Raw genomic sequence first — 26,583 nt, forward strand, 5'->3', positions numbered from 1 at the left:
GATCGTTGCATTTAGATAATTATTGTATTAATTATAAATGAAAATCATATAACAATGTTGTAAAATTATATATATCCACATATTTATCGTTAATTATTAAAAGAATATAAATTTTGTTCACTCATTTTATTTTATTTATTTGTAAGTTATGGATGATTATTAATAAAAAAATATAGTGTGAATCGTTTCTTGTTATTTTTAGTTAATTGCCTGCTCCTTAATTTTCAGATGAGAAAAGAGAAATTTAACGAGTCATTTAATGGGCAGTAATCGATTCGGATTTAATAAAACTTAACGAGTTAATCAGAAGAACAAAAATATAATTCCTTAATTCTCAGTCTGCAGATAACATTGTACGTCGTATATGTCCATGGTGCGTGGTATGATATCATTGCCGACGCCAACCACCGGAATGGGTTAGTAGCTATAACGCAAGCGTATAAGCAACTCCAGTTGATCGTAGACAGTCGACGGTGATCATTCAATTTAAGGTCAGTTGGACATTTCATTGTATTTTTAGTATCATGCTTCTCATTTATTTAATTAGATTAATATTAATCATCAAATATTAATTACACTCATTAATACTGACCATAAAAAACTGAAAAAAATTTAATCATTCGTTAATCTAGATCAATGACGCTGTTATGAAATGTAAACAATGTTATTTAATAGTCGGCTGGTGAACAAGTGTTTAATATTATTATTTTAGTCAAACAGAATTTTAAAAACTAAAATTAGCAGATTAAAAAAAACTTTTTTTTTTAATTAATTATAAAAAAAATTCCACAAGTGAAAATTATAAAAAAAAAATATGAATGCTAATTTTTAAGAATTAATTTATTAAAATGAAACTAAAAAACATCTATTATTTTATAAAATTGAAATTAATTGACAAAAATTTTTTTAGAATTTTATAACAATGAGAATATTATGAAATAAAATTTTAAAAAAAAATTTCACATAAGAAAATTAAAAAAAAAATTATTAGGAGAAACTTTTTATTGTAATTGATTTGTTATAAAAATTTAAAAAATTGATTATAGTTGTCAGCTACCTTTAGTATCATTATTATTTTCAATATAATTTAAAAAAATATTTTTTTAAATTACTAATCGGTAATATTTATTTTTAGAAGTCGATAGCCATCGTATAATCAATGTCAACTTGTTAATAATTAAAATATCTTTAAATTAGAATAAAATAAACAAATTTAATCAGCGGTGATATCGATCGCATTTTAAAAGAAGATTCCACGGACTTCTGGGGTGTGGGCCCAAAACACTTCACTACGCAACTCGGTTTGTTTCGCATAAAATTCAAGTTCAAGGGTAGGGTGTCCATTGTTCACTTTTATAATTTTATATTTGGTCATATGAATGTATTGTTTAATCATTACCCGAAAAATGATAAGCAGTGATTCACATAATGTCTATTAATAATTTTTTATTAAGTCACAACTATTTTGGCTTGTAAGAAAGAAGATCGTATATCGTTAGCAAGTGGGTCGCTCCACGAAAATATAGCCTTGTGCTACTTTCCCACTTGCTGGTGTGCTGCCGAATATATAGTTGACGTAAACAACGATAATGAACTACCTGTTGAACGTCATTTTGAATTCGCTAAAAATTTTATTGACATTGTTGTAGCATAATATAGGACACTACATGTATTATTATTTATTATTTATTATTTTGGTTTGCAGGCTTAGAAAGTGAAAGGAGTATTATCATGTCGCACACAGTCACGATGAGAACCGCTACGGTGACCACGACAACTTCGAGTATTATTATCAACACCGGGTATTTAAAGACTTATCGAGGGGTTTTGAAGCTCTTGGAATTGGTTTGTTTAAAATTTTTTTTTTATATTTTTAGATAAGTTTATCTTGTGCTGATGAGTAATCGCATGCTTAAAAATTTTATGAGAACAACTAATGAATACCTAGTAAAAAAATCCATAAAGTGAAATTTTTTTGAAATCTTAATTATTATTAAATATTTGACAATTGTAAATAGTTTAAATTTTTTTTCTATGATTTTAAATAAGCAAAAAATTATAAAAGAAATTTTTTTTTAGGAAATCTAATTCAATAGAAAGTATTTCTTATAATTTTTTTATGATTATAATATTTCACGTAAAATTTTGATAATTAAAACTTACAACTAATTTTTTTATTTTATTTTTATAAATTTTTTATTCGGCTTTTTATTAAAATTTCGCCTAAAAAATAAGATAAGTTTTTTTTTAGTAATTTAATTTTCTACAAGAAATGTCTTCTAATTTAATTATATTCGTAAATTTTTCTTGCTGTAATTTATTTGTTAAAGAATTAAAAAAATTTTCAGATCTCTCTCAATTAGAGTATCATAAATAATAAATATTTAAAATTTTAAAGCAATACATTTCATTTTTTTTAAATACAATAATTATAATAATAATAATAAAAATATTTGATCTGTAATTTTTATTTTAAACTTTAACACAAAAAAATTAAACGTTTTTTTTTTTTTTTTTTTTTTTTTTTATATTTGTATATTTTTGTATATTTGTATATATTTATATTTATATAGATAATAGGGGCTGTATGTGTGGGAATAATGGGACATCATATGGATCGATCCTATCCTTATGTAGTTCCTAATCAATTCTTCTTACTGATGGTCACAACATTTATGATAGCGACGTTTCTATTATTATTGAGCTGCTTAATTTCCATTCCCACTGAATCTATTATCTCGAAAACTATTTATGTAAGTTTTTTTTTTTACATTAACATTTTTATTTATTAATAATATATTTATGATATTGATATAACTAAGTGTTTACATAAATGTTATTGGACATATTCAAATGTAAGTTATACAATTTCAGGAAGTTATCTATCATGCAGTCGCATTTGCATTACTTCTTGCCGCCTCTTTAAATCTCATGGTGAGAGTGACTGACCGTTATAGCCGACAGTCAGAATATGAGTTATTGTTAGGCGCTTCTGTAAGTTCTATATTAAATTGCTCTATATTATTTTTTTTTATAAATTATTAATAAAAATAACTCATAAATCTTTCTTTGTTTATGCAGATCTGTGGACTTGTAAACTGTTGCTTGTATTTCTTCAGCACTATTATTGCTCTCAGGATGTACAGAGGGCTCTAAATACTTGAAATTGAAGAAAATACCAGAGTACTTCCCAGTTAGCACGAGTTGACCATCAACTAAGTTGATGTTCAATGGTTTATGTCAACTTTACGTTAACTTCGCGTCAACCTCTGCATTTGCAACAGTTTCCTAGAACTTGACTAACTTATGCATCAAGTTAGCGTAAATCTACTGCCGAAATTTTCCGAAAGGTTCGCTCAAAGTTAACGCGAAGTTGCAGAAAGTTAATGTCAACATTACATCAACAGTTATAAGTACAACTGTTGCTCTACTGTTAGCGTAAACTTTACGTTAAATTCCGGCTGCAGATTTACGCGAACTTCGTTTCGCTTGTGCTAACTGGGTTGACGATTTAAAATATTTTTTATATCAATATTTTACACAATTCATTTTCTAATCGCATCACAAATAACCAAGTCTGAACTTACAAAACAGTATGCTTACAAAATTTTTATATAGTCTTTTGAAGATACATAAATATTTTTGTAATTTTTTTCGGAAAATTTTTAATGATGAAGATACATGTTATCTTCAATTTTTGCATTGAAAAACTTTACGCTCAGATTGATGATGTTTTCGTAATACATTAGTTGGCTTTTATATGTCTATTTTTATTTTTCTTAAAAATTTAATTTAAAACGCCCTAATATAAAAGTTTATATACATGTGTTAGAACTCTTATTTTTGGATTAACGAGTCCAAAGAAAATTTTTTAATTTAATTTTTACTAAATGAAAAATTGAAAAATTTGTTTAATTTATTAGTTTTTCTTAATTCTTATGAATATTTTATAAAAAATATAAAGTTCTAAAGACTTCAAAATAATTTTGATATAAAAAATTTTACAAACGTACAAAAAGTGTTTAAATATAAAATATAACTTTGTTTCAACTGCCGGTCACACTTATATATTTTATTAATAAAGTATTAATAAATTTTATTAAAATATTTATAATAATATTTAATAAACCGATAAGAAATATTTATTCTAAGAAAATATACTCAAACTTGTAATTTATTAAATATTATACAATAAAAATAAATATGTATTCAATTAAAAAAATATTTAAAAACGACTTAAGTATTTTTCGCCAAAATCTTTTTTTGCTAAGATAGAAATAAAAATTAAAGCAAGACAACTGTCATGTCTAAAGAAGTCTTCAACTTTTTTATTATTTTCCGAGGTTTAAGCAGTAGCTCGTGGCGCGTGCCGAAAATAACTTGACGCGGCTGTTGTGTCGGATCAACGCAGGGGGTACCAAGGCACGCGATCAAGCTCTACGTGGGCACCCTCCTTCAGTATCTTTTTAAGAGTTGATCAAACTAGATCAAACCTAGACATTTCTTCTTTCGACCCCTAACTATTATTTTCTATCAATTATCAATTTTGATGATCTAAAAAATTATAAAAAAAAAAATATCAGTGAGACAAAAATTTAAGTAGTGAGACAAAAGTTTAATTTGGTTAAACAAACCGTGAGAGCGAGTTGATAAAAATAAACCATCCGGTTTAACGAACTCAACATTAATTGTGCATGAAAAGTCTCACTGATTCAGACATAACATCTCTTGGCATCACAGCACGAAGACACGATGGTGAAGACCAACAACGGTAGACCTAACATTCGAATTGCTCCAGTTGAAACCCATTCATCTGGTGGAATACAGTGCTGTTGGTGTAGATGTTTCACCTGTATACACATCGAGTTCATGAAAACTTTGCCGGGTGCTGTCAAAGTCGCTGAAACGGTAATTTATTTTTTTACATTCAATAAGATAAATTAAAATTAAATAAATAATTATATTACTCACGTAAAACTTTGTTTAATGTGCAAACAATTTTAGATAATGAGTGGATTGATTCAGAGTTTATTGATAAATTATGGGCTTCGATATAGCGCAAATATTGGTTCAGCGTTCGAAAGTTCTTTAACAACATCCTCAGCGTGCTTTTTCACCTCGGCGTTGCTACTCGGCTGCTACGTTATTTCCGAAAGGTCTTATAATCTCATCCGGGCGTCGCTCTTCGTAAGTATTTTTAAATATCCTCATCTTAGGAATAAGTTCCTAATCTCAGTATGACTTTTTGTGGTTTAAATTATAATAATAGACTGAATAATTCTAAACAGGAAATGATGTTCAACGCATTTGCTTGTTTTTTTTACTTGAGTTCCGCTTCTTACCTCGCATTCTCTACTAAAATGTTCCTCGGGGTTCAATATTATATTACACCGGGATTTGACGTCTATCCGGCGATGACTGCCGCCTACGTAAGTTTTAATTTCTATTTTTGAATGCTTTTTTTTTTTATCATGAATTAAAGCTAAAGTAACTTTACTTTTTTAGATGATGAGCGGAGTTGTCGGTGTAATTCATGGTGCAGACGCGTACTTTTCATTTAGACATTACAGAGGAAGTAGATAATTAGATTTAGTTTTAGTATATTTTATATTAATAATTATTCATAGATAGGTCAATATTAAATATTCTACTGAATACTTTTATTTATATTTTTTCTACCAAAGAGTAAATTTACCGTTTTTTGTATAGATTTTTTAAGTTATAAAAAATAAAAATTATTTTCTAAACCTTTGATATAAAATAAAAAAAATTTTTTTGTAAAATTACAAGAACAAACTATTTCAAGTTTTAAGATTTTTAATTATAAACATTTTTTATTTTTTAAAATGAATATCGATGTTCTAATTAGCAAATTGTCTAACTCCATTTTAGAGAATCTTCTATTTGTACGAAAAAAAACAAAAAATTAGTTCAAAATTTATTATCACTTTAAAAAACCATTTAATATCATTTATATCTAATAGAGATATAATATTTAGGTTTGAATCATTCAAATAACTAATAATTGGATTATTGCTACATCTAAATGTTAAAAAATTACCCTCTAAAAAATAAGGAGTTAGACAAATTGGTAATTAGACCGTCGATATTAAATTAAATGAATTTTTGCAATTAAAGAATTTTATAAAAATTTTAAATTGTAAGAATAATTTTAGTTATATAGAGGATGGATTAATTACTGAACAATAACACCTTAATCAAGAGGAAGATTTAAAAAAAAAATGATAAAAGCGTTGATTGAGTACATACACTGAAGATAATTAATTGTTTTTAAACCTAAACATGATATTATATTCGTACATTTCACAGCAGAGTGAGTAATTGAATAATCAAATTACGAATTGGATACAAACGATTCCCTCTCATCCGCGATTAAATGTTCTGGTACAATTGTCCGCTGGCGTAATATATATATATATATATATATATATATATAGACCCGGAGATTATCTTGCGCCGGAAATTGATTCTAATAAACTACCACACACTCAGCAATAATAGTTTTATTCCACTAGCAAATTCGCATTCACTGGGAATAATCCAGGTGAATCAAAGTTGTTAAATAAATTTAATATTCGTCGTAATTGCTGAGCGTTAAATAATAAATCATTTTCCGCCGTTCACTTTTCACTTAAACGGATGAAAACAAACATCCAATAAATTCCCTTCTCTATTTAAATTAATATGAATAATATTTTGACTTTCTATCATCACTGCGTCATTATCCTTGATGGGCAATGGAAAATTTTCTTCAGAAGATTCTGAAACCAGAGCTCTATTTTATTTATTTAAAATTGCAGTAAGTATCATATTATATTTAATTAATAATTAAATACTTAACTGTTATTGTTACTAGTAGCCTTATTCCTGTCGATTTTGACCACCACTTCTGTTATTTACTTATTAGTGCCAGTAGCATCACTGGTCGCTGACGCTGTCATAGCAGTACGGCCTCAAGTAATATAATACCCAGTAGAGGTACCAGTGTACGTAGTAAAGCATGTACCCGGCAGTTTACTCCAGGATTTCGAACCGGTTGCTTCATTTCTTAACTCCGAGACTCGTTTCACTCTCGATCCGGCCAACACCTCGTTTCACTGCAACAGGTTCACCTGTAATTATTTCAACTATTGCTTCGAATTACAAATGTGATTTATTAAAAACTATTTGTTCAATTGCCACAAAATGGATTTAAATCATAGTACTAGTGCTCCGATAAACGGTATGTATTTTTTTAAATAAATTTTTTTAGGACTAGTCACTTTAAAATATGATTTGCTAATTTCAAAAATGCAAATTTTAATAATTTTATAATACTGAAATTAATAGACATCTGTCAAGTATTTTAATTTTTTTTAACAAATAAATTATAGTAAAAAAAATTTTTTATTATAAAATTTTTCAAGAAGAAATTTTTAAAAAGTATAAATGCAATTTTTTCAGGACTAATTTATTTTTAAATAAAACCAAAAATAGTCGGATGTCTGCTAATTTCAGTTTAAAAAAAATCTTCAAGATTTCTGGTCAAAAATTTTTTAAATATACTTGAAAAATAAATATATAAAATGAAATTATGAAAAGAAAGTTGAAAGATTACATTTAAATTAATATGATTTTAATCTGAAACAAAAAAAATGTTTAGAAATTAATAAAAAGTTTTCTTTTGATTAAAAACTCCTTACTTGAAACATAAATTATAATTATACTTAAAAATCATCAGTCAATAAATTCCTGAAGTTTATGAAAAAATGTAAAAGCAATGTCAAGGTGAATGATAAGCAATTCACGGTTTGAAAATAATTAGTGTTTAAATGTACGTAAAAATTAATGTATCGTAATTTAAAAGTGACCTTGAGTTAAAAAATTGTTGCTATATTGCAGGATTTACCTCTTTATATGTTTCTTACTCACTTAGTCGTGGATGGTAGTGCTCGGTACTTAGAATAATCATTAGAATTGTTACAATAATGATTAAATCTCTATATAACGGTGATGCTGATTGAAAGTTGCAAAGAATACTATAAGTAAAGTAATTACAGCTTGGAGATTATAAATTAACAAGGAGATAGTACGTCACTTAATCGGCATTTAAAAAAAAAATAATTAATTCATTGAATATCTGAATTTAAATCGAAGCATTGAAATAATTGACGCAATTATACAGCACGGGGGACCCTTGGATATAAGTGTAGACTCTACTCTTGAGATTTCCGGTCTGATCACCCCCATGTGTATGATACGTGCAGCTATTCATGTTATATGTATACATATACTTATACTGACATGAGTTTCTTACCAAAAGCATCAAGACCCCATGAGTCATTGACGTCACCACATCCTGAGCGGTTTCCCGTCTCAATAATTTTTTCTTTGACCTCATGTATCTACCGCATGCTTAAGCTTTTCTTTTTTCGGACAAAAGTTTATTATTTCGCTTGACAATCGATTGTACTTGTTCTTTGTTTATAATTCATACTTTTCTTAAAATGAAAAAAATACAAAACAACATTGAAGTTTGTCAAAAGTCAGAATTAAAGAAAGAGCAACTGATTTCTTATATAATACTGAAGTATAATACTAAAGTTAGCCAAGGTTTTTAATTTTTTTATTTTTTTTCATTAATTAAATTAGAACAAAAAACTATTTTTTTACAATTGCACTTACAGTTTTTCAAGTTTTTTTTACAAATGAAATTTTTTTTTTATTTCTTTTGTAATAATTTTTTCAATAAAAAAAAATTCTAAAAATTTTCAGATGTCGGCTAACTTAATTTTCATTACTGAATTTTTACTGTCAAATATTTTTAATTTTCATAACAAATCAATTACACTAAAAAAAATGCTTTTCAAAATTTCCACTACTATTAGTGGATTTCTTAAAAATTTTTTTTTAATTTTTATGAGTGGAATTTTTTTATTAAATTTTTTTCATAATAATTTCATTGCTATAAAATTATAAAGAAACTTCTGTCAGTTACCTTCAGTGTCTTATTTCTTATTAGTTAATTTTAAATAAAGCAAACTTTTTTTTATCAGTTGTATAGAGACTTGAAGATAGTAATCTATTAATTAGAAAGCAATCGCTGAATTTTAGTGAAATCGGTCGAAATTAACAATGTTTTTCTTTTTTTTAATTAATATATTGTTGTATAAATAATATTTAAAAAATATATATTTTTGATCTTGCCATTGCATAGAGTTGGAAGAAAATTATTTACAGTTGTTATTAATTAGTAAGTAAACATAATTGGATAAATAAATTTTGAAGTGAAGATTATTATGCAAAATAGCGAGATGGAATTGATAGATTTATATGAATTCTGAAATCAGTGGACATCTGACAAGTTTTCGAATTTTTATATAAAAAAATTTATTTGTTAAGTAAAATAAATAAATAGTTTAATAATTAATAATTTTATCCTGAATAAAATTTTATCTCAGATTGAAAAACAGGCCCTAAGTTTGTAATGCCATGAATTTTTATAACAAATTTAATTAATATTTAATTGTTATAAAAATATAAAAAATTATTAAGTGTCTGTCAATGTCAGTATCATAAATTTACTAATCTAAATTCCACTCATTGCTGATTTATCATTTTTAACATTTTTTCTTTTAATTGTATTGGCTTTGTTTTGTTAAATAAGTGTTTTTATTTATTATAATACGATTATGAAATTTTAATATTAAAAAAGTGGGAAGTACTGTAAAAGAATGTTCTCAAATTTCTAGTATTATATAGTCATGTAAATAATATCAAATGATAAAAAAAGGCTATTGAGTTGCAAGAAATATTTTGATAATACTTGTTATTTTTAATTAAATATAGATAAAAACTCCTGGATGACAACTGAAACTTCAGTGACAGCGGAAAAAGAAGACACGATTTTTACTCTTATCGTCGTAGTTGTCGGTATAATAATAGCGATAATAATTCTATTTTCTATGGGCGTATTTCTGGACTGCAGGCATCAGTAAGTCTAGAGTTATTTACTCAAAATTTTTCGAATAAATTATTGATTAATTTACTTTAATACTTTAGGAAGAATACTACGAAGAATAATAAACCGCTGCGCATGAAAGCGCCTTCACTGACGCGCAAAAAGAAGATAAAGGATGACAAAAAATCCTTGGCCTCGGACATGTATTCCAGTGGGATGACAGATTACGGAGCTGGCGCGTTGGACGCAGTGGTTTAATTTAAAAAGGGAAAGTATTATAATTTTAAATTAAGATAAGGTATTATCATACATATTTGAATTTCGGCACGGAATATGCTAAATCGGCATTATTATCTTACCAGAGAAAAATAGCGTGTTGACGTCAGAGAAAAATTATTAGCTCTTTTCAATACAAGTCATACCGATTCGGTGACTCAATTCCGCAACGCAAGCACTTTGCGGATTTCGGATAAAATTATAATTGACTGTGATATCGATAAATTATTATTTTGTACGTCAGTTGCTCAAACGTCACAATACAATTACAATAGTATTTTAATTGTATATATGTACACAAGCAAACAATAACAATATCAGTGTCTATCGTTTTAAATAACTCGTAGCGTAGATCGTAGGCATTATTTACAGATAATCTTGTTCTTAAATAATATTTATAGCGACGTGTGCCATATCCACACGGATTAAATCTTATTAATTATTTAGCTAATAAAACTTACAGGTATACTTGGTAAATAATGATGGATTAATAATTATTTTCTTTTTTTTTTGTTCTTGTACATGTAAAGTTTATTTTTAGTATTATAAAAAAAAAATATGCAGTAATATTAATACCAAAGTAATTTTGTATACTCGGATTTACACGATTCGTCCTACTTAAAATTGTATAATAGATTTAGAATTTTGTATTGTATAGCCGTATTATATTTATAATTCTATTAATCATATAAATATTTATGATAAAAAACATTATTTGTGTATAACATTGTGTATAAAGTATTACTTGGAAGTCCCGCACTCCGAAGCCATGATTATTTTTTATGTATTACATGTAACAATTATATAAAAAATAGTTCAAATATAGAAAACAATGATTATAATTTTTTGCGTGCAAATGTTATAAGTTTTATACAAAAATATCTTTGCGCTTAGTCAATTGATTAAAAAAAAATTTGCGTGTATGAGAATATGGATTTCATCGAGGACGTTTGTTGTTTAAAAATACAAGGTCGCGTTGAGCAAATTCTATCGAATGTTTAGAATCTCAAACGATTAACAGCGACCGAAAACCATCGCCAGTAGTGCCATGCGGACGTAAACACCGCACTCAGCTTGCCTAAAGTAAGCAGCTCGCGGATCGGTGTCGAATTCCGGGCTGATTTCAAAGTTTCGGGGCAGTGGGTGCATCACGACCATCTTCTTCTTAGCGCGAGTCATCACCTGGGGCGTTACGACAAAGTGTCCACAAACCTGTAATAATTTTTACAATGGTTAATCATTCATTCATCATCATTATAATAAATATCAAAAAAAATATGGTAATTATTTACAAGTGGGGTTAAACCCCATTTTGGGCCATAACTTGGTGAAAAATTAACATTTTCAAATTTTTTTTTATTCTGCTTGTTTTTACGGCGCATTTATGATAAAAAATGTCGTGAAAAAAAAAAATAAAGATTTCGATAGCTTTTTTGCCTTCAAAAGTTGGAAAAAATTTTGGCTCTTATGTGTTTGGATAAAATTTCTATTTTATCTTTTTTATATAAACATTTTTTTTTTTTGAAAAATACATAAAAAAAAAAAACGAACAATTAAAAAAAAAAAAGTTGAATATCACAATTTTCTAAAAAATTTATAAATTTTTTTTAAAAATTTGTTAAAATTGTGATAATCACCTTTTTTGTTTAAATTATTCATTTTTTTTATGTATTTTTCAAAAATAAATATGTCAAAAAAGTCAAATGGGAATTTCATTGAAAAAAATGAACATTAAAATGGCTGACCCCCCACTTGTAAATATTTACCAAAAATACAAACTAATTACCTGATTATATTCATCTTGTGAAAGGAAACGTTCGCGCTGGATTCGCGTCATATAAAGAACATCAGTATCAGGAAGAACTTCTTCAAGACTCGCGAATTTCTCCTGAGGAATTCCTCGCTGAGCGACGTAGCTCACTACGTGTTCCGGCATTCCTAGCCCGGGTGGACTGACGTACCTCAGATTCACATTGTACAGCGTGAGTAATCTTGCAAGAGAATGCACAGTTCTCCCGTGCTTCAAGTCGCCGACCATAGTAATAGTGAGACCATTGACAGTACCTATTTCCTCGCGGATTGTGAATATGTCAAGTAAAGCCTGTGTAGGATGCTCACCAACACCGTCCCCAGCGTTTATCATGGGCTTACGGCAATGCTGAGCAGCGCGAGCGACAGCACTCGGCTCAGGGTGACGTAGGACGACGGCATCTGTATAACCAGCCATCACGGCGACTGTGTCTTCGAGAGTTTCTCCTTTTTTCACCGAAGAAGTTGTGCCATCCATATGGATAACGCGTCCACCGAGACGCAACATCGCTGCTGAAAAACTACAAGATGTCCTCGTGCTCACTTCGTAAAATATTGATGCCAGAATTTTTCCCCTGAGGAAATGGTCCAGCGAGCGTTCTTTCATAACAGCTATGCGGAGAGTCTGGGCAGTGTTGAATATATCATTGAGCTGTTCTTTAGAAAACATGTCGGCAGTGAGAATGTGTTGCCCGGCGAGTCCGTGGCTGTTCTGTAGATGAACTGTCGGGGGCAGTTGATTGAAAATACGCTGGTCTTTGGAGACTGTTGTCAGCAATGGTGATATACACCGCTGGGTGGGTTTCACAGAATCTCGCGCTTCAACTTCAGATGTCAAGTAGACGTTTCCTTTTCCTGACTGGAATAAGTGAGAGAAATCGTTGGTTTCAACTGAGATCTCTTGAACTCCGTTGAGTTTTTCGTAGTTGGGAGATAAAAGACGTTCGAGCACGGAGTTTGGTCGGCTTGTAACTTCAACTGTGGGTGCTTGAGGATGGGTTTGACTCTTGGCGAGTCTTTGGACTTCGCGTATATCTTGTCCAAAGCCTGGATTGACCAGAATCTGTCCTTCGACGTAGGCGACTTCTCCTCTCAAAACGACTCTGTGGACACGTCCACGCAATTTCATTCCGGCGAACGGCGTCCACTTGGACTTGGTAAATGGCATCGCGGTCGGAACGATCCATTCCTCGTCGAGATCAACCTCTACATAAGTATTTGGCTGGTCGGGAATGTTGAATATTTTTTTGGGATTGCGGTAAAATTTGTCGATAAGATCCTGCAATTAAAAAGATAAATATTTTATTAAATCTTTAGATAGTGAGAAATAAAGAGTTACCTAGACGAAAAAGAGAGGTGGTTTTATGAAACCACTACACTCTTTATCTAGGAATCATTGTTAAGTGGAGCGATCGCTTATCTCGGTGACTTATCGCTGAACAACGTTCAATTCTTTTACAATAAATGATAAAATACCCCACAGTGTTTTCTAATCTTCAATATGGTTTTTTTTTTTGTTTTCAATTTATTACAGGATTTTATACGTGAACATAACCACGTCGGTGTGTTCAATGTCGAAGATTACCACCCGAGATTACCGATGATTTTTATTGTTAAGTTCAAGATCGCGTTTTATTGATAAAGAATCGCCGGAGGGATTCCTTCCCTAATCTATTAGCTTATCTATTTAAATGCTTTGAATATTTTTTACCTCCATCGTGAGTCTTCCCTCGTTGACAGCGTTCAGGAGGAGAGGTAAAATTGTCTCAAGACCTGGATAGCCTGGTGGTGGTTTCTCACTTTCTTTTTCTTCAACTGTATGTGGAGCTGAAAAATTTGTTTTTATTAAATTATTAGAATAATTTCCTTCGATTATTGGCTACGTTAAATTAAATAGATTAGTTAACAATGTAAAACTAATTTTTTATAATAGTTAAAAGTTAGTATTCGCTATCGCAAAATTTTGATAGATTAAACGCGTAAACTATTGAGATAACTTTTTAAAATATATAAATCAATACTATCTAAAATCCTAACATTTAATAAATTACTCAAGTTTAAATTGTTTTTTTAATTAATCGATTTTTATAAATACCCTGCCAAATATTTACTTTTTAATATTTTTAATATTTGTATAATGAAATTAAATTCAGTTTAATAATTAAAAATTTACATTTTTTAGAACAATAAGTGTATTAGATATTAATTTTTTAAACCCTGATAAAGTCTTAATAAATAAGATATTAAAGATTGTTATTTAATAGTTAAAAGCTATTATTTTCTTTCAATTTTTAGTAATATAAAAAATTATTTCAACTTAATTTATCAGATTAAAAAAATTTTTAAACCTAATGATGAATTTTTATAACTAAATTTTTTTAATAAACTAAAAATAATTACCATGATCAGTTGCAAAGCAATCGATAATATTCATATTATCCCAAAGAGCCTGTTGATCCTCAATAGTTCTTAACATAGGCCTGACTTGTCCTTTGGCGTGACCAATACGCTCCAAGTCTTCAGTAGTCAGGAACAAATGATGCGGACAAACTTCACAGGTGACAGCGACGCCTTTTTCTTTGGCCGCGCGAATAATCTGAATCTCTTCCTTCCTAGCGACGTGACAAACATGAACCGGTCGGTTGTGAAGACTAGCGAGAAGAAGAACTGCAGCGGTGGTTTGTCCTTCCGCATGTACACAAAGAGGGTAATTTTTTGGCCAGCTTTCAAAGTGCTTCACCCAAATGCTCAGGTCTGTAAGCTTCAGGGTGGTGAAGGTCTCATTCAGGTACATTTTCAACCCCGCCGCAAGGGGCGCTATTTCAGGGCTAACGGTGTAATTTTCAGAAGAGGCTCCCAAAAATAAAGCGTAATCGCACCTTGCTCCCAAAGCCGCGCGTTCTTTGGCAATTGCAAACGACTGGTGATCTACCACAGCAGGGTTAGTGTTGGGCATTGCGCAAATGATGGTAATACCACCAGCTAAAGCTGCTGCTGTGCATGAAGCAAAGTCTTCTTTCTCGGTAGCCCCTGGGTCTCGTGCGTGCACGTGAATGTCAATGAAACCCGGGAGTTTTATCATCCGTCTTGATGATAAGCAATCTGTGTGTGTTTTCATTCTTGGTGCTTTGCCTCCCAACTTGCTGATAGCCTGAAATTATTAATCAATCGGTGTAACAGATTAGTATCGGATTATTTATTACATCTATATTATTAAAAGAATAAGAAAAATTTTGTGTCCAGAATAGTCATGTGATAAAATCGGTTTTTTAATTTTAGTGAAATTTAGTGTCATTGCAAAGGTCTTGATTTGAATTTTTGCCTTTTCAAAGTTTCATAGCATCCTCACCGATAGTCAATTTATTATGATAAGTATTTAGACTACATTCGAAAATACTCTATTTCTAGATACATAATTAAGAAATGACCTTGTATCTTGTGAACTATTGAAATTTTTAAAGATATAAGCTCACCCCAACATTACACTCATCGAGACCTTTCATTTGAGTACCCACATCAATTTTTCATATATTTATATATATTATATATATGTTTATATAAAAAATATATCAAAATGCATGTGAGTACTCAAATGAAAGCTCTTGATAAGTGTAACATCGGGATGAGCTTATATCTTTAAAAACGTCAATATTTAAGAAAGTACAGTGCAATTTAACTAAAGTCATTATTTAATAAGCAAAATTTTATTTATTTATAGTTCATAAATCACGGCAGTCACATAGTCACCACAAGATTGCTAGTATTAATAATTTAATTAAATTAATCAAAAAAACTTACGTCAACCAAAAGCTTAGCACATTTGACGTCAGTCACCAGAGGTACTGAATAATCAACAGCGAGTCTTCGTGTTCTGTACCCATGAGTCATAAAGTTAGAGACTCTGCGAGCACCTCCATTACGCATTGGCAGATTTATCACCAGGTCGAAATGTTTTTTTGAAAGAAAATCGGCTAGATGACGCAATTCGCTGGGACTCGCGTCTTCGTTGACATCAATATTCTCAAAAGTCCATTGCACCGGCTCAACCTGTAATTAAAACATTAAAATATTTGGTACTATTGTTCTCAGTATGTTTAATAATAAATAATATAAGTAGTCATATGATTATATTTATTGTATAATCATGAGATAACTGAGATTAGATTTGGCAAGAATTTGACTTATCATTCCTTGGAATAATTTTAAAACCTTAAAATGTTTAATAATTTAAACTAGCAATAAAACTATTTTTATCCAACTTGATAATTAATATAACAATGATTTATTTTCATCATTTTACCCAAGGGATCATTGAGTCATTTTTTATTTGCTTTTAAATCTCGGTTATCATCTAAAGAATAATGTGGTTCAGTCATCTAAAGAATAACTGAGGTCTTAGCAATTGACATCACTGAAGTGTGAAAAAATTAATTAAATAATTAAATTAAAGATATATATAATATATATCTTCTTACTATAATTTATTATAATTTTTTTTCTCTTTCATGAGTAAGCTTCTGATTTCTCAGAATTTTTAACTCGACAAAATAATTATCAATTATCGATAGATACGTCCATTAAAAAGACCGAGTACGTTTCGATAACGTGGATAGATATTTATCGCAAGGTAAGCCGGTGAATCTACCGTACAGTGCTCAGTCTCTAGTCGGGCAGTGTGATCGCAGTTCGTTAACACGGGTGTACAAACATGAAGAACAGTTTCCAGTTAATCGGATAACCGTCAAACAATTAATACACCAGCTTAGCTATTTATTTATTTATTTTTAATTATTAATCAAACTTTTAATTTGAACTGAGTGATAAAACCACACGCCAAAATTGCGACTAACAAGCCAGAATCGCTCAAAGGTCCGTCGAAATCAGGAATGGGAAATTCAAAGTCACGATCTAAGAGGACCGGGAAGCGGACCGAAGACGATGACAGATTGACATTAGCCTCCGTCGGATCTAGAGACCAGCTGTTTACTGAAAACGACAGCTGGATGGGAGACCACGAGCTCCAGCTTCTTCGACGGACTATTGAGCAAGATCCGGAGTTGTTTATTTTGAACAATCTCATGATGTCGATTCAGTTCTTTGAAAATTTTGACGAGTAAGTATCAATATTTCTATTTCATTGAATTAATATAATTAAATTTTTTTTATAATTTTTCTTCAACGATAATCAGTGACTTGATCAATTTTCATATCAGTTATCAATAAAATTTATTTCTTTGTCAGAGAAATAGCGAGTATCAGACAAACTCTGAGTTCGCCGTTGGAGGAAGAATTCAACGCTTGTTTGCCACCACAAAAGCACGTTCTTGTTCCGGATGTGCTTCAAGAGCACTTGGCGCGCCAAGTCGACTTTACTTATATCGGGCCGACGATGATACCCTCGGTGGAGCCTCTCGAGCCGATCAGGGTCTACGTCGTCCACGATAACATCGAGGTCTCGGAGCAGAGTGTCGCGTCTCCTTACTGCAGCGTAAACGAGACAGTAACTTACAGTATGCAGTTGAAGGCGAGCAAACATAAAGGTGAGTTAAAGTTATTAATCCCAGGAAGTATCTAATAGCATTCAATAGATAAGAAAATTTTTTAGATAAGAATAAAATATTTATTGCTTTTAATTGATGTTTAATCCAGGATATGCGTTGCTGCAGCGACTGGAAGTTAATCCCAGGAGGAAAACTCGACAGAGTGTTAATGTGCTGTACAGTGACGGTGACGGTGATAGTTATTACAATGGTAGTAAAGCAAGTAAAGATAACAGCTCGCTGTCTGCGGATCGCGATAAGAAATCTGATGGAAGCGGAAGCTCTAACTTAACCGCTTCGTCTTTGAATCTCAATGACGAAGATAGTGTCTACGATGAGAGGAACAATTTAAATCCAAATGTCGCAAAAGTTAAAAAGGAGCAGCAGAGAAAGCAAATTAACGGGCGAGGAGGCGGAAGAGTCAGGCAGACAAGAACTAAAGTCTTCAATGGAACTAGTTCTGCAGAAAGCACCAGTTCTGGTTACAAGTCCAGTAATTACGCGATTGACAGCGACAGTGACAGTTATGCAGTTTCTACTGTCGGAGACCCAGTTGCTGATTCAGAGGGACCAGTGTCAAGCTCAGAAATACCTCGTGAGTGTTTTCAAATCTACGATCCACGGAAACCGCGAGTGCTAAACAATCTTAACAGTAAGGACAAGAAGATAAGAGGGATTATCCACAGTCGGAAGTACGATGTCTGGTACTTGAACAGTTCCAAGTTCATGGATCACTTTTATAAATTTTTTACCAACGGGTTGTCTGATTTAATGGGGTTTGACGCGGATGAGGATGAAGAACCACTGGGAGCAATTATTTATCGAGATAAAATAGAACCATTGGAGCAGATTATTGGAACTAAGGATGACCAGTTTGCTATCATACCTTGTATCTGGTCACCCTGGCCGGAAATCGCGGACGAATGGCTGGACCGACCGCGGACCACGTGGCCTGACTACGATGTAATTGAAAAAATCAAGGAAATTGGATGCTACATCATTCCCGAAGGCTACACGGAGCAAAATGGAAACAACGATGCGAAAAATCTGGAGTGGGAACTGACTTTTCCCGCAGCAGAACGGTATCTAGAGACTTGTATGACTTATTCGCAGGTTCGGGTATATTTCATGGCCCTGGTGCTTCAGAAAACTTTTATCCGTCCAGTAGACTCATTCGTGGGCCTGACAGCGAATCATTTGAGACATCATATGTTCTGGATGATTGAAGAGCTGGATACACCTTCCAAGTGGATGGACAATCGCATGGGCGAGTGCTTGATGACCTTCTTGGGAAAACTCTACGATTCTATTAGCCAGGATGACCCTGTAATGCCGGACTACTTTATTAAAGATAAGAATATATTTCCGGCTAAAAAATATCTGCTTAGAACCCAAAAACAGCTGAAAAGAATTTTGGAGAACCCGGTCATGTTTTTTATTCACGCGATGCAAAATATTAAACACAGCAGGAGTTTTTTTCCAAAGCTAGACTACGCGACGCTGCTCAGGATACTCACTGATGATATTCTGATGCTTATTAACCCGCATCTGTATCCAAACAGAACAGTTAAGGCTCAATCGAAGAGTTCTGAGACGCTGGAACAAATTTATGAGCCTACCGGAGGATTTTGGGACAGCGCCAAAAAAGAAAAAGAGAAACGTTATGTTAGAAAAACTGTTACCAGTAAAAATCTTATTGACGCAAAAACTTCTTATGATATTATTTTAGAAATTACGGTAAGTTGTCAATTTTTAATCATTAAATGCGAAAAATTAATCATTTTATTAATTTTTTAGGTAAAATGTGCAGATATGCAATCGCATAGGCTTTGTTTACTGCTGGACTTATTTATAAGACATTTTATAAAAATTGCCGAGTGTTGTCACAAGTATAAATCGCATTCGCAAAAAACGGTGTACATTGAACACTCGGAGCGACTCTGTGTGATTTTATCAAAGTACGACAACTACAAAGACGACGCAAAAGCATACTTGGACAAACTGCATGCTCTGAAACGTCGCACGGCAAACAACAAGTCCCAGAGCGATCCTCCTGCGACTCCGGTGCGTAATTCTGATCGTCCGATTTTCTCGGCCTCGCTCAATGAGCGATTTCAGCCCTCAGTTGAATCTCATACAATTGTCAACTTAGCCCCAATTAAAGCTGAAAATATTAATAAGGGTCCCTTTAAACTCGATACTCCTTCAGTTCATCGGAAGTGTGTCACCATGGCGGTGGTTCACGAGGTAGAGTCGTCCTCGGCTTCGTCTACTGAAGCAGTTGAGCTTCAGCCGATAGAGAATCCAACGAAAAAAGAAAAGTCGCGGATCGTTTCGTTGGAAGATGATGACAAAAGCTCGAAAGAGGAAACGACGTATATTTAATTTAAATTAAAAATAAAAAATTCGAATAATACTTACTGTATAAATAATATTTTATAATTATATATTAAATTAAATTAAATATATTTATTTATTTACTCACATCAACTCCATGTTCAGTGTAAAAATCGGCTGTTCCCATACTAGCGTATAATTTGTATCCCATTTTATGTAGACTACGAATTGATGGAAGTAATTCCATTTTGTGCTAAAAAAAAAAAAAATTATTTTTAATAAATAAATACTAAAAAAATATTTTTGAATATAATTAAAAATAGTTACCTTAAAACTGCCAATAGATAAAAGAATTCCTTTCTCCGGTATATGGAACCCAGTACTCATCATTCCCTTCAAATAAGCCTCGTACCTGTTGTCTCCAAAACAAGCAACTTCTCCAGTCGACGCCATCTCAACACCCAGAGTAACATCTGCTCCCGCAAGACGCGAAAAAGAAAACTGTGGTACCTTAACTCCGACTTTTCCGCAGCCTGCTAGTACATCAACAGGATCCACAGTTTCTCCGATGATCAAACGCGTAGCCATGGCGACGAAATTGTGATCCAGAGTTTTGGAAACAAACGGGAATGATCTAGATACTCTAACATTACATTCAATAACTTTGAGCTTGTTGTCTTTAGCAATAAGCTGCATATTGAAGGGACCAGTGACTTCAAGAGAACCCGCGATAGCTCGGGAAATTTTTTTAATCTTCGCCAGCGTTTCGGCATTTATATCCTGAGGCGGCGTAACCAGTGTGGCGTCTCCGGAGTGCACGCCAGCATTCTCGACGTGCTCTGACACAGCCATGCAGAGAATAACTCCTTCATAAGCAACCGCATCGACGTCTATTTCTTTAGCTTCGAGTATAAATTTAGAAATGACAACCGGATGTTCTTTGCTGACATCGCTCGCATTTTTCAAATACGATTCGAGGTCTTGGTGCGAATGAGCTACATTCATAGCCGCCCCACTTAGCACGTACGAGGGTCTAACGAGACAAGGATACCCCACTTCCTCGCAGAAGTCAATGGCCGACTGCAAGTTGGTCAGTTCTTTCCACCGAGGCTGCGAAATTCCAATGCGATCCAGCATTCGCGAGAATTTGAATCGATTTTCCGCTCCGTCTACTGACTCCGGAGACGTACCTAAAATTCGCGCCTGTTGACGGTGCAAATCCATCGCAATATTATTCGGCAGCTGGCCTCCCATCGACAAAATTACTCCTTCCGGATTTTCGTGGTCATAAATGTCCATAACAATTTCAAATGATATTTCTTCAAAGTAAAGTCGGTCCGACATGTCGTAATCTGTACTCACGGTTTCTGGATTGTAGTTCACCATGATTGTCTTACGTCCTAGGTTTCTGAGCTCCTGGAGACAGCTTACAGCACACCAGTCAAACTCTACAGAGCTTCCAATTCGGTAGACTCCAGAACCAATCACCATAGTGTACCCGGTTGGGAAATCTACGTCATGAGTTGACCCATTGTAAGTAAGGTACAAGTAATTAGTCGTCGCGGGCCATTCAGCAGCCACAGTGTCTATTTGTTTGACAAACGGGCGAATGTTACTCTCTTTTCTCTGCTTGCGAACTACCAACTCTGTACTCTTGATAGCAGCAGCGATTTGCTTGTCAGAAAAACCTATTTGTTTAGCTCCTAGCAAAACTGCGTGAGACATCAGACCTTGATCGAGTCCTTCGAGCAATTCGTAGCAGGAAATAATGTTCTTCATTTTTGTGAGGAACCAGCGGTCGATTTTCGTCAACTCATAGAGTCGGTCAATAGAGTATCCAGCTTTTATGGACGCTGCTAGCACGAACATTCGTTTGTCAGTCGGTTTTTCCAGCTCGTCGTCATTTAGCGATCTGATGTAGGGATCGAATCCGGTAACGTTTTCGTCCACCATACGAAGAGCCTTCTGGAAAGCTTCTTCAAACTTGCGACCGATTGCCATTACCTCGCCTACACTTTTCATGGAGCTTCCAATTTTTGTGCTGACTCGCTGAAATTTATTCAAGTCCCATCGTGGAATTTTCACGACGCAATAATCCAAGCTGGGCTCAAAGCAAGCGGTAGTTTTGCTGGTGACTGAGTTTTTGATCTTTGGCAAGGGAATTCCTAGAGATAATTTAGCGGCAACATAAGCGAGCGGGTACCCAGTGGCTTTGCTGGCTAAAGCGGAACTTCTAGACAATCTCGCGTTTACTTCAATAATGTAGTGCTCTTCAGAAAAAGGATTGAGTGCGTACTGGATGTTGCATTCACCCACAATTCCAAAGTGTCGGATTACTTTTATCGCGACAGTTCTCAGCATGTTGTACTCTCGGTTTGACAGAGTTTGACTCGGCGCTACGACGATCGACTCACCGGTGTGAATACCTGTAAATAAAATAAGTAATAAATAAAATGTACAATTAGAAATAAAAATAAATAAAAAATTAATAAATACCTAAAGGATCAACGTTCTCCATATTGCAAACTGTGATACAGTTGTCATAAGCATCTCTTACAACTTCATACTCGACTTCCTTCCATCCTTTCAGAGACTTGTCAATGATTAACTGACTCGAGTGAGCCAGAGCTTGTTGAGCGAGAACTCGTAGCTCGTCTTTATTATTCGCAAATCCAGAACCAAGACCTCCGAGGGAAAAAGCAGCGCGAGCCATTACTGGATAACCCAGTTTTTCAGCAGCCTCTAGAGCTTCCTGAATAGAATAAACAGCAGCACTAGGAGCGACCCGTTCCTGAATGGCGTTTATTTTCTCACTGAATATTTTACGGTCCTCAGTATCGATGATGGACTGAATAGGTGTTCCAAGAATTTTAACACCGTAATTTTTGAATACTCCAGACTTTTCAAGTTCAACACCGCAATTCAAGGCAGTTTGTCCACCGAAAGTCAACAATACACCGTCGGGTCTCTCGGATCTTATTACTTGTTCAACATACTCCGGAGTAATTGGCAAGAAATAAACTTTGTCAGCCATTCCCTTGGATGTTTGTACAGTTGCGATGTTGGGATTAATTAAAAGTGTTTGTATAGACTCTTCGCGCAGTGCTTTGATAGCCTGGGATCCTGAGTAATCAAACTCTCCGGCCTGCCCGATGCTGAGACCTCCAGACCCTAGAATCAATACTTTCTTCGGTCTGGTATGTGCTTCTTCGCTAGCTGGCTTGTAGACGAGCTTCTCTGTCAATTTATCTTTGACATTAAATTCCGTAGAGGTGTTTTTCATTTGGAACCTAGTGGCCTCGAGGAAGACGTCAAACAGACACTCGAGATCTTGGGGTCCAGCAGTGTGTTCAGGATGAAACTGAACTGAAAAATACGGCAGACTTGTATGGACAATTCCTTCGTTGCTGTCGTCGTTGGCGTTGGTGAAAAGCGGTTCCCATCCCTCGGGCAGTTCTTTTGCATCGATAGCGAATCCGTGGTTTTGCGAGGTCATGTAGCAACGTCCGGTTGCCAGATGAAGAGCCGGCTGGTTGTGTCCTCGGTTTCCGTAGGTCATTTTGTAGCTTTTGCAGCCGGCAGCCAGGGACAACAATTGATGACCCATACAGATGCCGAAAATGGGAATTTTTTTGCCTAATACTTTGCGAATATTGGCGACGGTCGCTTGACACACTGCGGGATCGCCAGGTCCGTTGCTGAGGAATAATCCATCGAAAGTTACCTTCGATAGATCGTAATCCCATGGCACGACATCAACGCGAGCTCCTCGATTCAAAAAGCATCGAATCTGGTTAAACTTGAGCCCGCAGTCGACGACGCAGATCTTAGGAGTACCTTGAGGATTAAAAGTTATCGGAGATTTGCATGACACCTCAGCTACGAGGTTCCTATCATTGGGGTTTGATATTGACGGGATTTCCGTGATGCTCACCGGTGGCTGCGCATGGACTATTTTCCCTAAAATACTGCCCTTTTCGCGGATAACTTTGGTCAATGCTCGGGTGTCTATGTCACTGATTCCTGGAATATTCTGCTCCACCATCCACTGGGACAGAGTTTTAGTCTGACGCCAATGACTTGGCGTGTTACAAATTTCTCCGACGATGAGCCCCGCTGCCCATATTTTGTTCGACTCAAACCAGCTATAAATAAATCCATTAAATGACTACTTATTTTGATCAATTGAGGCCAATGAAATTATTGATGTAATTACTTACTAAGGAAGCCCATGCTCGTCTTTTTCGTCTCCTGGCACTCCATAATTACCAATCAGCGGATAAGTCAATACTAATATTTGTGCGTGGTATGATGGATCTGTCAATGATTCGGGGTATCCAACCATTCCAGTTTGAAATACTGAAAAAAATATTTGGTATTTTAGAAATTTTAACTAAATATGATACTACGCAGTCAAACAATTTTTTTTTTATTTTTTGATGTATAATTTTAAAAGATCTATAAAATTTTTAATAATTTTATTGAACCTCTTAACTTTTCAAAAGATAGACATATTGCGAAATTTGGAATAGTTTTGCTCAAAAATAAATTATCTAAAATTTTATGTTTGATATTATAAGAAAAAAATATTTATTTATATATATTTATAAATTGCTTGGTGTTAAAACTTTTTGTTTGGATAGAAATATGATAATAATTTGCTTAATTCTGCGTAACTGCAGTTTTGATTTAAAATTATTTATGAATAAAATTTTTTTTTTATATTTTCAAATTAATAATTTTAAAATGTCTAAAATTTTTAACAATTTTATTGAACCTCATAAATTTTCAATGAATTGATATATTGCGAAATTTGCAATAGTTTTGCATAAGGATAAATTTTCTAACATTTTATGTTTGATGTCATGTGAAAATAATAATATTAGAATTATGATAAACAGAATAGGCAAAGTCATCAACAAAAATATGCTATTGATATTGACATTTTTGGAAGACCAGCAGATAAAATAAAAAGTGAAGCAAACCGGGTGATTCTGAAATAATGACATTCCAGGTATACAAATAGTGATTATAAACTATCAATTAATGATTATCAATTATCAGTTACTAAAAAATTTTTTTTCTTTTTGTTTTTCTCTTCCCTAAAATCTCTTAAACCTTAAATCTATCTTCTCTTTACAGATGTTATTTATTGTATATAAACATTACTAAACATTCTACACATGAAAATGTAACATATTCTTGTAAATTGCCGAGGGCGTTTCTTTACAAATAAATAAATAAATAAAATTAGCAGACATCTGACAATTTTTGGAATTTTTATAATAAATCAATTATTATAAAAAAAATATTTAAAAAAATTCGCACTTATAATTTTTACATGTGGAATTTTTTTCATTATAATTTAATTGTTACAAAATATTTTTAGATGTCTGTTAAATTCAGTATCATATGAAATTAATATTTATTTTGATACTCATAAATTGCTTGGCGTTAAAATTTTTGTTTGTATAGAAATATGATCATCCGCTTAACTCCGCTTAATTGCAGTTTTGATAAAAAAAAACATTTATGAAAAATAATATCTTCAACTTATAAAAGAAAATATTTTCATATGAGTTTAGAAAGATAAAATCGACCTTCTGGTCTCCACGTGAATATTATTTACGTTAAAAATTGTATCACACTTGCAGATCACCATGTATATCTTGATAAGATCTTCGGATTATCAGCCTAATGAAAATAAAATCCATAAATACAAATTCATCAAAAATTCTTGACAAGTAATAAAGCAAGCAACGCAATAAAGTCAACAAGTAGTAATAATCACTATTAATTACGGCCACGTGCTTAGAACGCAATTTAATTGTTATACTCACCAACTTCGCCATCAACAGGCACGTGTGCTCCAAAACTCCTGCCGGGAAAAAACGTTCCATCTTCTAGGAGTAAAAAACAATTGTGTTCACCGTTTATCGAAATTACTTGCGACACTGACGGCATTGTTTACTCGTATTTGTAAACTCGTGAAATTATTGCTGATTGTTGAACTGTGTTGACTGTATTATGGCGAGATTTGAAAACATGCTTTTCCAGTTAAAACGTAGGGTTTTAAGTGTATATAAATGTAGACCGGTATCTCCCCTTCTACTTGCTATTCTACGCATACGCGTAAGTACTGCCCTCTACGCTAACCTTGGCAAGCAAAACGCGGTAATTTTTTAATTTTAATTTTAGGAAAAAAATAAATTTTGAGTATAGTATTAGCAGAAATTAAATTTTTTTAATTTTCAAATAAATTTAAAATTTATTATTGCTAAAAAACTTTAAAATTTTCATAGAACGGTTTTTATTCTTAAAATTTTTTTCATATATTTTTTTTTAATATTAAAATTATTGAATTAAAAATTTCTTCATGAAAATTAATTAAAATTTTTGTTTTATTAATTTCTTTACATCCCAAGCGGCACAAATTTTTTTTTGTTAATGTTTTGTTAAATTTAAGTTGACAATTATAAATTTCTGACTTCTTGTTAAATAAAATTTCCCAAAGAGCCAACATTTTTTTTTTTTGTGACGCTTGGGATGAAATTTTATTTACAATTTTTTAATAAATTATTAGAAAAAAAAAATCGGAAAATTTAGTGATAGACTTTTTTTAAATTTTATTCTTCTCCATAGAAGATTTACAAAAAATAG

The 26,583-nt window shown here is 32.6% G+C and overlaps 5 protein-coding genes across 6 annotated transcripts; 4 read left to right on the top strand and 1 right to left on the bottom strand.

Annotated features, from left to right (window-relative positions):
* The first annotated feature begins 347 nt into the window (after positions 1-347).
* On the top strand, positions 348-3,759 carry LOC123270214. 2 transcript variants are annotated; one of them, XM_044736172.1, is made up of 6 exons: positions 348-491; positions 1,706-1,845; positions 2,574-2,753; positions 2,875-2,994; positions 3,082-3,187; positions 3,504-3,759. In XM_044736172.1, the coding sequence occupies exons 2-5, from the start codon at positions 1,732-1,734 to the stop codon at positions 3,154-3,156; spliced, it is 489 nt and encodes a 162-aa protein (XP_044592107.1). In that variant the 5' UTR covers positions 348-491; positions 1,706-1,731; the 3' UTR covers positions 3,157-3,187; positions 3,504-3,759. The 2 variants fall into 2 exon arrangements, with proteins under 2 accessions (XP_044592107.1, XP_044592117.1); XM_044736182.1 differs by lacking the exon at positions 348-491 and adding an exon at positions 1,307-1,331.
* Positions 3,760-4,548: 789 nt separating this feature from the next.
* LOC123270200 (protein singles bar) lies at positions 4,549-5,653 on the top strand. The gene is made up of 4 exons (XM_044736148.1): positions 4,549-4,908; positions 5,005-5,187; positions 5,289-5,429; positions 5,506-5,653. Exons 1-4 carry the CDS (start codon positions 4,753-4,755, stop codon positions 5,581-5,583), a joined length of 558 nt encoding a protein of 185 aa, XP_044592083.1. The 5' UTR covers positions 4,549-4,752; the 3' UTR covers positions 5,584-5,653.
* Positions 5,654-7,010: 1,357 nt separating this feature from the next.
* LOC123274233 lies at positions 7,011-10,713 on the top strand. Its single transcript, XM_044741788.1, has 3 exons — positions 7,011-7,243; positions 9,850-9,994; positions 10,063-10,713. The coding sequence occupies exons 1-3, from the start codon at positions 7,207-7,209 to the stop codon at positions 10,217-10,219; spliced, it is 339 nt and encodes a 112-aa protein (XP_044597723.1). The 5' UTR covers positions 7,011-7,206; the 3' UTR covers positions 10,220-10,713.
* Positions 10,714-10,835: 122 nt separating this feature from the next.
* Positions 10,836-26,032, bottom strand: LOC123274218 (CAD protein). The gene is made up of 10 exons (XM_044741768.1): positions 25,764-26,032; positions 24,144-24,282; positions 22,420-24,068; positions 20,251-22,349; positions 20,072-20,176; positions 15,845-16,093; positions 14,447-15,197; positions 13,758-13,873; positions 12,024-13,325; positions 10,836-11,449 (listed from the first exon to the last, which is right to left on the bottom strand). Exons 1-10 carry the CDS (start codon positions 25,885-25,887, stop codon positions 11,252-11,254), a joined length of 6,732 nt encoding a protein of 2,243 aa, XP_044597703.1. The 5' UTR covers positions 25,888-26,032; the 3' UTR covers positions 10,836-11,251.
* LOC123274225 lies at positions 16,515-20,116 on the top strand. Its single transcript, XM_044741777.1, has 4 exons — positions 16,515-17,159; positions 17,288-17,586; positions 17,696-19,323; positions 19,384-20,116. Exons 1-4 carry the CDS (start codon positions 16,933-16,935, stop codon positions 19,969-19,971), a joined length of 2,742 nt encoding a protein of 913 aa, XP_044597712.1. The 5' UTR covers positions 16,515-16,932; the 3' UTR covers positions 19,972-20,116.
* Positions 26,033-26,583: the final 551 nt, after the last annotated feature.

Source organism: Cotesia glomerata, linkage group LG1, assembly GCF_020080835.1.
Source record: "Cotesia glomerata isolate CgM1 linkage group LG1, MPM_Cglom_v2.3, whole genome shotgun sequence".
Classification (NCBI taxonomy): Eukaryota; Metazoa; Arthropoda; class Insecta; order Hymenoptera; family Braconidae; genus Cotesia; species Cotesia glomerata.

What these genes read in the sequence shown, in the direction of transcription:
- LOC123270214 (XM_044736172.1), top strand. Translation starts at nt 1,732, where the DNA reads ATGTCGCACACAGTCACGATGAGAACCGCTACGGTGACCACGACAACT. An exon ending in TTTTGAAGCTCTTGGAATTG is followed by an intron (nt 1,846 to 2,573) that starts GTTTGTTTAAAA and finishes ATATTTATATAG; the next exon opens with ATAATAGGGGCTGTATGTGT. An exon ending in TTATCTCGAAAACTATTTAT is followed by an intron (nt 2,754 to 2,874) that starts GTAAGTTTTTTT and finishes ATACAATTTCAG; the next exon opens with GAAGTTATCTATCATGCAGT.
- LOC123270200 (XM_044736148.1), top strand. Translation starts at nt 4,753, where the DNA reads ATGGTGAAGACCAACAACGGTAGACCTAACATTCGAATTGCTCCAGTT. An exon ending in TCATCCGGGCGTCGCTCTTC is followed by an intron (nt 5,188 to 5,288) that starts GTAAGTATTTTT and finishes AATTCTAAACAG; the next exon opens with GAAATGATGTTCAACGCATT. An exon ending in CGGCGATGACTGCCGCCTAC is followed by an intron (nt 5,430 to 5,505) that starts GTAAGTTTTAAT and finishes TTACTTTTTTAG; the next exon opens with ATGATGAGCGGAGTTGTCGG.
- LOC123274233 (XM_044741788.1), top strand. Translation starts at nt 7,207, where the DNA reads ATGGATTTAAATCATAGTACTAGTGCTCCGATAAACG. An exon ending in TACTAGTGCTCCGATAAACG is followed by an intron (nt 7,244 to 9,849) that starts GTATGTATTTTT and finishes AATTAAATATAG; the next exon opens with ATAAAAACTCCTGGATGACA. An exon ending in TTTCTGGACTGCAGGCATCA is followed by an intron (nt 9,995 to 10,062) that starts GTAAGTCTAGAG and finishes TTAATACTTTAG; the next exon opens with GAAGAATACTACGAAGAATA.
- LOC123274225 (XM_044741777.1), top strand. Translation starts at nt 16,933, where the DNA reads ATGGGAAATTCAAAGTCACGATCTAAGAGGACCGGGAAGCGGACCGAA. An exon ending in GAAGGCGAGCAAACATAAAG is followed by an intron (nt 17,587 to 17,695) that starts GTGAGTTAAAGT and finishes TGTTTAATCCAG; the next exon opens with GATATGCGTTGCTGCAGCGA. An exon ending in ATATTATTTTAGAAATTACG is followed by an intron (nt 19,324 to 19,383) that starts GTAAGTTGTCAA and finishes TTAATTTTTTAG; the next exon opens with GTAAAATGTGCAGATATGCA.
- LOC123274218 (XM_044741768.1), bottom strand. Translation starts at nt 25,887, where the DNA reads ATGCCGTCAGTGTCGCAAGTAATTTCGATAAACGGTGAACACAATTGT. An exon ending in TTGCTTTGCAACTGATCATG is followed by an intron (nt 13,874 to 14,446) that starts GTAATTATTTTT and finishes CAAATTTTTCAG; the next exon opens with CTCCACATACAGTTGAAGAA. An exon ending in CACAAGATGAATATAATCAG is followed by an intron (nt 11,450 to 12,023) that starts GTAATTAGTTTG and finishes AAATTATTACAG; the next exon opens with GTTTGTGGACACTTTGTCGT.